This window comes from Hyperoodon ampullatus, assembly GCF_949752795.1.
Source record: "Hyperoodon ampullatus genome assembly, chromosome: 1".
In the NCBI taxonomy this organism is placed as follows: Eukaryota; Metazoa; Chordata; class Mammalia; order Artiodactyla; family Ziphiidae; genus Hyperoodon; species Hyperoodon ampullatus.
Window position 1 is genome coordinate 224564286 of NC_136914.1, and position 12216 is coordinate 224576501.

The window sequence follows — 12216 nt, forward strand, 5'->3', positions numbered from 1 at the left end:
TCCTGTCTTTCTCCTTCCTTTCCCTGCTGCCTAGCATGACACAGCAGTAACAGATAACAGTCCTGGGCTGGGTTTGCCCACACTTACTGTAACTGCTCCCGCATGTAGCGAAAGACAAGCATGCATTTGAGTCTTGAGCCCTGAGTCTGAAATGTGTGCCTGTGAGTCAAACATCGTCTCCTGAAAGCATGGATAATTCTCCAGGGGTAGTGCAGACTGAACACCAAGGGTTCTGAAGTTCTTTTCAGTATATCTTATAGAGAAAAAAGCCCTTGAAAAACAAAATTAAAACAAACAAGCAACAACAGCAAAAAGCCAAAACCAAGTTAAACTACCTCACTTGGGAAGACTGGGGGGCTTACTCCCTTTCCTTCAACTAGAATCATGTTTTGTTCCTAGAGAGAGATTCCCACATACAAGATTGCCGTGCAAATGGACACTCAGCGTTTTAACCTAGTGATGTGTTTCATACACTGTCTAGGTGAATTTATGAGTTGTGTTGAACTTTAAAGTGGATTGGGATATTCCCAATCCACTTTAAAATAATGACTTCGTTATTTTATAGAGAACATTAATATTTTTTCCTATATATCTTTAGATGAAAGAGATGTGCTAAAATAAATGAGCTTTCAGTTGGTCCACAATATTTAACTCTCTGAATGAAGAGATGTGAAATGGGTAGATTGGGTGTTGGGGTGTTGACATTGACTCACTCTGCTACTGCTTTTGGAGCTAGCTGCTTTGGGTGACCTACAGTGGATGATATTGGTTACTGTTGGTTATTGGAGATTGATGTTCTTGTGGTGAGTTCTAAACACAGAGATGGAGTTTAAAAATCAGTGTCCCTCTGAGTTAGAGAATACATGTGACTTTTAAAAGCACAGCCCTCTCGAAACGTATCAGTGAATACTTCGGGATTGAGCGAGTGTGGACCCAGATTGGTACCTCCTTATTGACTCTTTATCTTTGTTGGCCTGAAGTCAGCTTCTCCAGAAGGGCTGGAGAGAAAGGGAAGGTATTCAGAATCCAGCCTTTGCACACCATGGTGCATGTAAGCCAAAGGAGCCAGTTACTGACTGTGTGCACAACTGTAAGAGCCGCAGATGGGAGGGATTTCCCTGGTGGTCCAGTGGTTAAGACTTTGCCTTCCAATGCAGGGGGTGCGGGTTCGATCCCTGGTTGGGGAGCTAAGATCCCACATGCCTCGAGGCCAAAAAACCAAAAAACATAAAAGAGAAGCAATATTGTAACAAATTCAATAAAGCCTTTAAAAATGGTCCACATCAAAAAAAATCTTTAAAAAAAGAAAAAAGAGTCACAGACGGGGTAGTACCCACCATTGATCAGTGGTCACAGCCCCTGTGTTACTGGTCAAGGATTATTTGTGCTTTGTTCATTCTGATGTTCCGTGATCTAAGACCCACGGTTTGAGGCCATTGTGCTCTTACCCTTGACTGAGATATCAAAGGCACACTCTTCTATTTTGCTTATTGTGGATAAGTGTGACTCTTGATGTGGGTCAAAGCTTTTTCTTTTCTTCAAGGTCAAAGCTGTTGATGATTTTCTCACTGTCACGGTATGAAAGATGACCAAGTAAATGAGGTTTTGTTTTCCTGTGTTTTATCTTTTTTTTTTTTTTTTGTGGTACGTGGGCCTCTCACTGTTGTGGCCTCTCCCGTTGCGGAGCACAGGCTCCGGACGCGCAGGCTCAGTGGCCATGGCTCACGGACCCAGCCGCTCCGTGGCATGTGGGATCTTCCCGGACCCGGGCACGAACCCGTGTCCCCTGCATCGGCAGGCGGACTCTCAACCACTGCGCCACCAGGGAAGCCCCTATCTTATTTTTTAATCAAATTACTTTTGTAAAAATGAACTTCTTGGCACCCTCTATCTTGCTTTTATATGTTTCCCCACTAATTTTAAATTTTTGGGTACTCAAAAACAAAATTGATGCTAAGGTGCAAGGATGAACTTGAAAGAACGGAACAGTCAGTTGGCATGGATTATGTCATGTTTTATTTGAAAAAAATTTTTCATCTTGTACAATTTGTGATCAGTATGACACTGGGTTAGGGGTTCATTGATGCCCATCTCCTTTCCAAACACACTGCTGATTTTCCTTCTCATCCAGAGATTAGTAATGCAAAGAAGTGTGCGTTGGTGGTCGGTGTGTTCCTGCTATTGTTGTAAATGTTCTAATCTTCTACAAAATACTGCTACTTAGAAAAGATTGGGGCACCCAAGTGAACCAGTAGCAAAATTATTTCTCTTTGTCTCTCCTTAATCTCTTTCAACCTCAAAATACAAATGGCATGAGATTTTAGAACCATGGTCCATAAATATTACTGAGTTTGATTGATCTTAACAGAGGTTAGGAATATGATTGGCTACATGTTATAGAAAAACCCAGCTTAACGTGGTTCAACCAGATGAGGTTCACTTTTTCTTCCCCACATGACATGGAGCCCAGAGTCCGGAGCTCATGCACTTGGTCTCTGGTTATTTATTCTGGGTCCTTGGCTGCTTATTTCTCTGCCCCACCATCCTTAGGGGTCTGTGTCTATCTCATGGCCCCAAAGTGGCTCCTGCCCCTCCTGGCATCAGGATCACATTCCAGGCAGCAGAGAAGGGAAGGTGAGGGGTAAACAGCTCTTCCAGTTACTCTCCTTTTAAAGAGCATTGTCCCCAGTGCCTACAAAGGGTCAGGTGCTTCCATCTCATTGGCCAGAACTGTGTCACATGACCACCCTAGATGCAAGGGAGGTGGGAAAGGATTTATTGATGCATTCAACGAAATGAAATTTCTTTTAGTGGCAAAGGAGAAGTATTTATTGGATGGGCAATGAACATTCTCTTTCTCACACCTTTGACCAAGAATTTCTGTTCCCTGACAGTTTTTAGAGCATCCCTAACTTGTTCTGGATTAATAAATCCTATGTAATTAGGCCCCCAAGAGCCTTTCTTCCCCATTAGCTTGGGGGTCAGTCTCTGAGACTAGTGTCTCTCGTATCTCTTTGACTTGAAGTCATTGAGCCCTAAGTGATCCAAGACGTGATTCAGTCCTACTGTGTTACATAGAAATGGAGTGAAATACGCAGCAGACCCTTCCCTGTGACCCAGGAAGTGTTCTGAGTTTAGACATCCTTAGGAATGCCTTTGCTTTGGCCCTTGGCCGCAGGGTGTTGGCACAGGCCGGGGTCCCGGTGTCGGCCTTTGTCCTGGAGTGCGAGGAGCCAGGGCTGACCCCCAGCTGAGGTGCTTTGCCAGGTTAACATGTTTGTCAGGAGCTGAGACTGTCCAGGACCAAAAGTGCAGAGAGGTCAGAGGTGAGTGGCAGCAATTGCCAAAAGGCAGTGAGGCTTCCTGAACCTTCCAAGACCCTTGTCTGGACATTCCTGACCTCATCTCACCAGATACTGTAGCAACCAGGATCCTTGCTTCCCAAGCGCTTAATGAGCTTTGGAGACCTGACTGTCCCAGACTCTTATAGTATACTTTTATAATATACTTTATAGTATATTGACCTTAGTTTTTTTCTCTAAATGTATCTTGGCTGCCTTTACGATTCTCGAGGGCAGAGAAGGACATACCTTCCTCTCGAAACCTAGAACACAGTTGTAGCCACACTGTACAGATACAGTACTTTTTTTTTTTTTTTTTTGTGGTACGCGGGCCTCTCACTGTCGTGGCCTCTCCCGTTGCGGAGCACAGGCTCCAGACGTGCAGGCTCAGCAGCCATGGCTCCCGGGCCTAGCCGCTCCGCAGCATGTGGGATCTTCCTGGACTGGGGCACGAACCCATGTCCCCTGCATCGGCAGGCGGACTCTCAACCACTGCGCCACCAGGGAAGCCCTCTCTCTTTTTTTGTGTTATTATTGTCATGCATTTCAAGTCTACATATATTTTAAGGCATTACTATTATTTTGTATAGTTGGTATTCATTCAGCATGTTTTATATTTATTGTTTTTCCATCTTTCTTTTAATTTTATGTTTCCCTATAGGATAATTTTCCTTTGGTGCAAAGAACCTCATGTAGAATTTCTTTGGGTATAAGTCTGCTGCAGGTTTTGTTTGTATGAGAATCGTTGACTTCATCTTTGTTTTTGAAGGATGTTTTCTTTTAATATAGAATTCTAGATTGGCAGTTATTTTCTTCTTCCAGATGTTATTCTTTTCTCTTTTGATTTCCATCATTTCTGGTGAGAAGTCAGCTTTCAGACTTATTGTTACATCTTTGAAGGTAAAGGTGTCTTTAAAATTTTTTCTCTACCTATGTTTAAAATTTTTCTCTTTTTCTGTGGTTATTAGCAGTTTTACTATGGATTACATAGGAATGGTTAGCCTTTTATTTATCCTACATTGGATTTTGAGAGCTTCTTGAATTTTTAAAAATTAATTAATTATTTTTGGCTGCTTTGGGTCTTTGTTGTTGCGCATAGGCTTTCTCTAGTTGTGGCGAGCGGGGGCTGCTCTTCGTTGTGGTGCACGGGCTTCTCATTGTGGTGGCTTCTCTTGTTGTGGAGCATGGGCTCCAGGTGTGCGGGCTTCAGTAATTGTGGCACGTGGGCTCAGTAGTTGTGGCTCTCGGGCTCTAGAGCGCAGGCTCAGTAGTTGTGGCGCACAGGCTTAGTTGCTCCGCGGCATGTGGGATCTTCCCAGACCAGGGACTGAACCCGTGTCCCCTGCATTGGCAGGCAGATTCTTAACCACTGTGCCACCAGGGAAGCCTGCTTCTTGAATTTTGGATTGATTATTTATTAATTTTGGCAAATTCATGGCCATTATCTATTCTAATGTTGCATTTGTCACATTGTAGCTCTCATTTTCTTCTGTAACTTCAATTACATGTATGTTAGATCTCTTCATTGTGTCCTACATATCTCTAGCACACTTTTCTATATTTTCTGTCTCTTCTGTTTATTTTCCTGTTGATTGTCTTCCATTTCATTGATTCTGTCTTTAACTCTGTCTAATCTCAAGTTAACCCATATAGTGAATTCTTAATTTTATTTTATCATTAAAAAAAATTTTTTTTTTTGGCTGCGTTGGGTCTTCATTGCTGTGTGCGGGCTTTTCTCTAATTGCAGCGAGTGGGAGCTACTCTTCGTTGCAGTGTGCAGGGTTCTCACTGTGGTGGCTTCTCTTGTTGCAGAGCATGGGCTCTAGGTGTGTGGGCTTTATTAGTTGTGGCACATGGGCTTAGTTGCTCCGCGGCATGTGGGGTCTTCCTGGACCAGGGATCAAACCTGTGTCCCCTGCATTGGCAGGTGGATTCTTAACCACTGTGCCACCAGGGAAGTTCCTGAATTCTTAATTTCAGATATTATATTTTTGTTTTAGAATTTTCATCTTTTTTTATACATTCATTTCTCTACTAGAATTTTTTATCTTACCTTCTGTTTTCTTCATCTCTCTATTTTCATATTTCCAGTTTTCTATTTTTTCCATCTTTTTCTTTTTGTTTTACAATATAATACATTTATTTTGGCAGTCTTGATACAGGATGTAACTGCTTGCTAAATACAATATCTTGATCCCTTGTGGATTTGTTTCTGTTGTCTCTTTTTTGATTTGGCCATGTGGTCTGGTATTTTGCTGTGTTTAGTAACTTTGTTTGAATACAGGACTGTGAATATATAAAACTGTCAAAGCTCCGGATGATGTGATCTTCTTCAAGAGATGACTCATCCTTTTCTTTTCTAGTCAGAGAAAGTGAGACTGAACCTTTACATTACAGAGACTGTATGTAGCCTTTGTGAGCCTCAGGCTTATATGGTTTTCCTCTGGTTCCCCAGGGTTTTCAACTGAGAGTCTGCTGTGTTATCTGGAGCCCCTCTCCCTGGCATTTTCCAAACTGTATTCTTTATCCCTGGATAGATAAATACTCCACTCTGCTTTATAGATGTTTTCATTTTGGTTTTCTGTCCCCTGTGCCATGGAGCCTTAGGAATTGGCAGATATACTGGGAGCGGGGTCGGGGGGAATGGGGGACAATGGATGAGTACATGCTAGAAGCCTCCCCGAGTATTTGCACCAGTCTGGCAAACCTTGCTCCTTTTCACCTGCAAGCAGAAGTTCATGACTTCATAATTGTCTTTGTTTGGTACACTGTTTATACAAACCCCTATTTGAAAACCCTTTACACAACAGATACACTAGGTTGCAATTTCCCATTTTAGACAGAATTTGTTGCTTTACAATGGAACTCATTTAAGATTACTTCTAGGGTAATTAATTATCACTTAGTTTACAAAATTTTCCATTGTACACAAGTTATCAGGTATGGTATACTTTTAATTAGGCAGAAAACTAGTCTGTATTAATAAAACATCTGCGCTGCAGCATTTTAAAATGCAAATGTATTGCTTGTTAGTAACACAGCAGCTTGAAGTAACTGCTAATAAATAATTTATAGATGAAACTTATTTACAATTAGCAGCACGCACGTATTTGCATACATGTAACCAATGTACCACTTCCTTATTATCCATTTACCGAATATGATCCACTTTTTGAATGTTTTCCTGGAACCACCAATTCTATGATGGAAGAATTTGTATAGTGTCATTACTCTGAAATCAGGTAATTTTGAGTTTATTATTATAGTGTCATTTTCAAAGGTTCTAAGATCATGTTAAACTTAGTTGTCTTTGTGGTTGTCAATTATGTGACATTATGGGTTTAAGAAACACTGGCAGGATATACACTGAAATATTAATGATGTGATCTCTGTGGGGTAGAATTAAAGCTGGATTTCTCCATCCTTCCTCTCTCCCTTCCTTACCCTCTCCCTCCTTCCCTCCCTTTTTATACATTTCTGCGTTTTTCAGATTTGTAGAATGTGTTATGTTACAAGCCAAAAGGCAATAAATAGAATGATTAAAAATCAGCTTCTCCAGCATGAAGGCATATCTCCCTAGCCGAGTGGTCCAGATTATAATCCAAGTCAGCTCCCATGTTCCATGGATATTGAGGATGTTCCCACACAGCAACTTTAATGTCTGTAGATGCAGGAGCAGAAAGTGGTGATGTGCCGTGTGCCGGGCCCACAGATCTGTGTGTTCCTTTGCAGGCTGTATGAAAACAAAGGAGAGGCTGATTTCGTGGAGTCCCTGGTGCAGCTGTTCCGATCCATCAGCGACATGATGAGCGGCGTGTCAGACCAGACCGTCCGGGTGAAGGTAGGTCCTCGGGGCAGCGTCGACCACACTCAGGGCCCCGCTCTTAGATGCAGGACTCCCTGCAGGCCGAGAAAAGCAGGGTCGGCATGTCCTTCGAAGCCTGGACTTGAGCGGAAGGTTCAGGAGTGGCTTTGCAATGACTGTGATCGTGGTCCCTGTAATGGGATTCTTTCTGCTTCCTCTGTAGGTGCTCTTAAATGCTGCTCTTGCTCTTTGCTTCTCTGCAAGGAGAAGTCCTCAGTTTCCTTTATGGAAGGATGGGGAAGTGGATGAGAATGATGTTTTCACGTCACTTGTCAGGGCATCTCAGTATCTGAGCAGGTGTGGGAGGCTGAGGCTGTAGGTGCCCCAGGCATCCGTCAGACCTCAGGCTGAGCTGTGCTGCTAGTGATACATCTTGGTCCCTCCAGCGAGCCTGGAAGAGCGAGCGAGGGATCCAACCTTCCCGTGGTCCTGCTGTTCTCACCACCTTATTATCTGTTCTTGCCCTGTGGTCCTTTGGGAGAAAAGATGCCTGCGTCTCAGGTGGGGTCTGTGTGGTCTTCAGGACACGCCAGCGTGGAGGTGCCAGGAGGTGAGGCGTGGGGAGGGCCCAGGGAGCAGCCCAGGACCCGCACACTTGCCAGCATCCCTGTCTGGCAGTTTCAGTGTGGCTGACTTACTGCAGAAGAAGCCGTGCGATTTGTGTGTGCTGCCCGTGCTAATTCCTTCCAAGGTCAAGAATCTTCCAGATGATTAACTTGCAGGTTTCACTCCGCTGCTCCTTGTAGCAGCCTCTGTTCTTACTTTCCTCTTTGAATGTTCTTTTACTCTATCATTTCCCAGGAAATACCTTTATGGCTATTAAAACTATTGTGGGAAAGTGATTTCCCAGCTTTTAAGTCTGGGACAGAGATGTACGTGTGCTCAGATGTGTGTCACGGTTCTTGTGACCAGGGGAGCAGTGTCACTAAACATGAACAGTCACGATGACCCTTTCATCTCGGAGGTGAAGCTGCTGTCTGGCAGAGCCGTGCCATCCTCAGTATCATTTCTCAGTCTTCATGTAGAGCTGGTGATCCACAGAGAAAGCTATGTGGCGTGTATTTTCAAGTTTTGGCTTAATTATTTTGGCAACTTACTGCCTAAAGCTGCCTTATTGTTTTGAGGTTAAAATTAACAATGTGTTTGGTACACTTACTACAAAATCCTCTGGCATTTCTGAAAAACAGACACAGGGAGTCTAAGAATAGATACAAATGACAGGAAGTTTTGAGCCCAGAAGTCCTTTTCGGTTTCTAAATATACTGTTAGATTATTAAATTTGATTGGGCTTGACTTGTGTCTGCCCACCTCCCTGGATGTCAAGGCATTTAGTAACTGCAGACTTGAAAGTCCTTCCTTCAGTGGGTGTTTTATTATAAGACATGGGTGAATTCAGTGACGTTTGTGCATTGATGCAAACCTTACATCTGCAAGCCAGATGACTGAGTTTTATTTGAAATGTTGCCTCCTTGCTGCTAATTTTGTATTTTGTTCTTGCACAATATGTGCTTCCTTGACTTCTGAAATTTAAGAATTCCCATCATGGGATCCTGTTTTTGTGTTGTTTTAACTTTTTATGTTTTGCTCTGTGGAAATGGAAATACAATTGTGAGTCATCTTACGTAGAGGAAATATGAAGAAGACTGGCATTTCTTAGGGGTTAAACGTTGTTTCCTAAGGGTGGCCCCTATTGGCTGTTTTGATCTTGGAGATGATCTCATTTGTGAGTAGGGGGTCAGCACGCTCCATGCCTTCTTGGTGTTGTTCAGCGTGACCTGATGGACTTGTGGGGTCAAGTGGCCGTTCTGAGCACCCTGCCGTCACCCTTCTCAGACTTGTAAGAACCACTTACACCCACCTTGCGGATTCAAGTCAGCATTTTATGCCTCAATGAAGGGAGAGGCGAGAGGAGTTTCTGATAATAATTAACTGCAGGATCAACACGGCATCCAAGTAGAATTTTCAACAGCGCTGCCTTCCATCGGACTTGGAGTTTTTAGCAGGGTCATTTAACTTCAGCAGGAGCATACTTGGGTATGTTTTTGTTACACGGGAGAGGGAACCACGGTGAATATGCGGGCGATGCTCTGCCAGGTGGCCTCAGGTCTCCTCCACTTCTAGATCCTGCTCTGGGGCCCCCATGTGGTTCTAGAGACACACTCACCATTGTGCTGCTTTACGGTCCCTCAGTTAATGACCCCCAACCTCAGAGCTGCTGACAAATCCTTACAAAAATTCTTTATATGGTAAATAACATGAAAAATTACCACTTTAACCACTTTTTTTTTTTTTTTTTTGCGGTACGCGGGCCTCTCACTGTTGTGGCCTCTCCCGTTGCGGAGCACAGGCTCCGGACGTGCAGGCTCAGCGGCCATGGCTCACGGGCCCAGCCGCTCCGTGGCATGTGGGATCTTCCCAGACCGGGGCACGAACCCGTGTCCCCTGCATCAGCAGGTGGACTCTCAACCACTGCGCCACCAGGGAAGCCTGTGACTGGCTTCTTTTACTTAGCATAATGTCCTCACGGTTCACCCATGTTGCAGCAGGTGTCAGAATTTCCTTCGTTGCTGAGACAGAATTGTATTCCATTGCATGTATCTAACAGATTTTGTTATTCATGCACCTTTTGATGGACACTTGGGTTCTTTACACCTTTTGGCCTTTGTGAATGATGCTGCTGTGAAAGTAAGTTTACAAGTAACTAGCTGTTCAAGCCCTGCTTTCACTTCTTTTGGGTCTATACCAGATGTGGAATTGCTGGGTTGTATGTTTAATTTTTTGAGGAATTACCTTGTCATTTTCCACAGCACCCATACCATTTTATTTTTTATAAAAATTAAAAAAAAAAAGATTTCTTGTTCCATTTATCTTAACAGTATTTCTGGCAGCTTCTCCAGCTTGAGACTCATTACCCGCCCCCCTCCACCTTTAGCAAATGATGCTGGTCTGTCTGCTGTACTGAAAAGATCCTCTAATACGTGTCCAACATCGCCTTTCCTTTCTCACTTCCTTCCGAAGAAGACGAGTCCATTTCACCCCCTGAAACTAACCCTCCACCTGTGTTGAGTTCTCCCCTACCTGCCCCTTCCTTTGGGGTCCTGATGGATCCCTCACCCTTTCCCCTCAGTCTGGAATCTTCTGTCTGCACAGCAGATTGCCCCTTTCACGTGCCTGCAGCCACCCCAGACATCCTCAGCATTCAGCAGGTGCTTCGGGGAACCTCCTTGACCATCACACTTCTCCGTCTCCTCCCCCGCCATGAGCAGGTCCTTGTACCTGTGACCAGCGCCGTCTGGTCCTGTTCTCTGCTCTACCCTGTGTGGTCACTGTCTGCCTCTCCCCCACGCGTGACCCAAAGGCACTTCACCTGCAGCATCTCCAAGCCAGACGTGATCATCCTCTTCCATTGCCTCCTCTTCCTTTGCTCATCTTGGCCATGCCTGTCACGAGCCACTGTGTGTCTGGTGCTCAGTTACTCTTGATGAAATGATGGCAGAACCTCTCTTTACTTGCTACACCCTCAGTGCTGTACCTGCCCTCCTTGTTCCCTGACTGTATTTCAGCATTTCCTTAAAACTCACATCTGGCAGTAGACTTGTTTTTCTCCAGAAGCTGTGATGTTCTCCAGCTGCCTTGGAGAAATGGGTCAGATTCCAGGTTCTGCCGTTCAGAATCTTCACAGTCAATCCAGCCAACTCTCCTAGCCTTGGATTCTTAGAGACGCGAGTAGAGTGCCCTTCTGGATGCTTGGAAGCCACCCGGAAGATTAATTCCAAAGATTGATAGGAAGAAGCATGAGCTCCAGGGGCTGATATTCATCGATCACTTGCTGTTCTGAGCGCTCTATATTTATCATCTTCTGTGACCCTTACAGTACTCCTGTTCCATAGGTACGATCATTGATTTTAGGTGAAGACACCTAGAGCTGTTAATGAACTTGCCCAAGGCCATGGGACCAGGCAGAGGGATAATTTAAGCCCACGTTGCCTGGATCCAGAGCCACATCCTTCCATTCAGTTCCCCCAGAGAGGGTCACTGGGCACCAGCGATCCGATGGCTCAGAAACAGGGCCTAAAGTGCTTGTCCACGTCGACGGACAACAGCTCTGAATCAGATGCTTTGGGGCTGTAAAGACATCAGCTTCATTCCCTGTGGAGCTTTTCATCGCAGTGGATATGTCCTGTGTTTTTTGGCATAAAGCAATTAAAAAACTTTGATGCTATGCCAGCAGAACTTGGCTGTGTCTAGAGGGAGGTAAAGGCGGTTCCATGGGGCTGGTCCTGAGGCTTCTTGGAGGATGGGTCTCGGTGATGGGCCCCCTGCATTGGCCACAGAGGCTTCTGTTTCTTCACCACTCGTGGATTGCAGTGCTAGATTTGGGGCACTTGGGGTTTTGCCGTCAGAATTAACACAGGCATTGACATTTTCACTCTGTTCCACAAATCTTACAACTCTGTGGGATGATCCTGGAAAAGACTACCCTGTGAACTAGGCATAGCCTCCCTAGAAGTTTCTAGAACTTTCTGTTGAGGGAAACATTGACCCTGACCCACAATAAAAAATGCATTGTTGGGCGTGTCTGTGTGTGCGTGCATGTGTGTGTGTGTGTGAGAAGCTGAAAATTCTTTCATGAAAAAGTTCTAACCCTTTATTCCATGGGATGTACTCTGGCATTTTCTATTCTATTCTGGTATCTTTTGTCTATTCTGAACTCATGTATTTCACTAAAAAAAAAATTGCTGGTTGACAGGCACTAAATTTATTTCCTGAACAGCGAACGTATCTCAACCCACATTTGAAAAACACTGCTCTTTACCGTTCTTTCTATTTATTCCACCCTCTTGTTCGGTTTAGTATGAAATATTATTAGTGTTGTGTGTGTCTTCCATTGTAAAGACACAGGTCCCTGGTGCTCAGTGAATTCCCCTACCAGCATGTGGATTGGACTGGGGTGAAGATTAATTGAATTTGAGGCTCCTGAGCTGAGATGGGCACACAGATGCGTGAGGC

The 12216-nt window shown here is 44.3% G+C and overlaps 1 protein-coding gene across 11 annotated transcripts in view; it reads left to right on the plus strand.

Annotated features, from left to right (window-relative positions):
• Nucleotides 1-12216, plus strand: part of DOCK1 (dedicator of cytokinesis 1) — a gene marked incomplete at both ends in the record, with an annotated part of 536109 nt that overhangs the window by 128682 nt on the left and 395211 nt on the right. For all 11 annotated transcript variants that reach the window (XM_079700789.1, XM_079700792.1, XM_079700795.1 and 8 more), the window contains one exon: nucleotides 7074-7182. In XM_079700789.1, the coding sequence (XP_079556915.1) occupies nucleotides 7074-7182 (109 nt within the window). The remainder of the gene's footprint in view (nucleotides 1-7073; nucleotides 7183-12216) is intronic.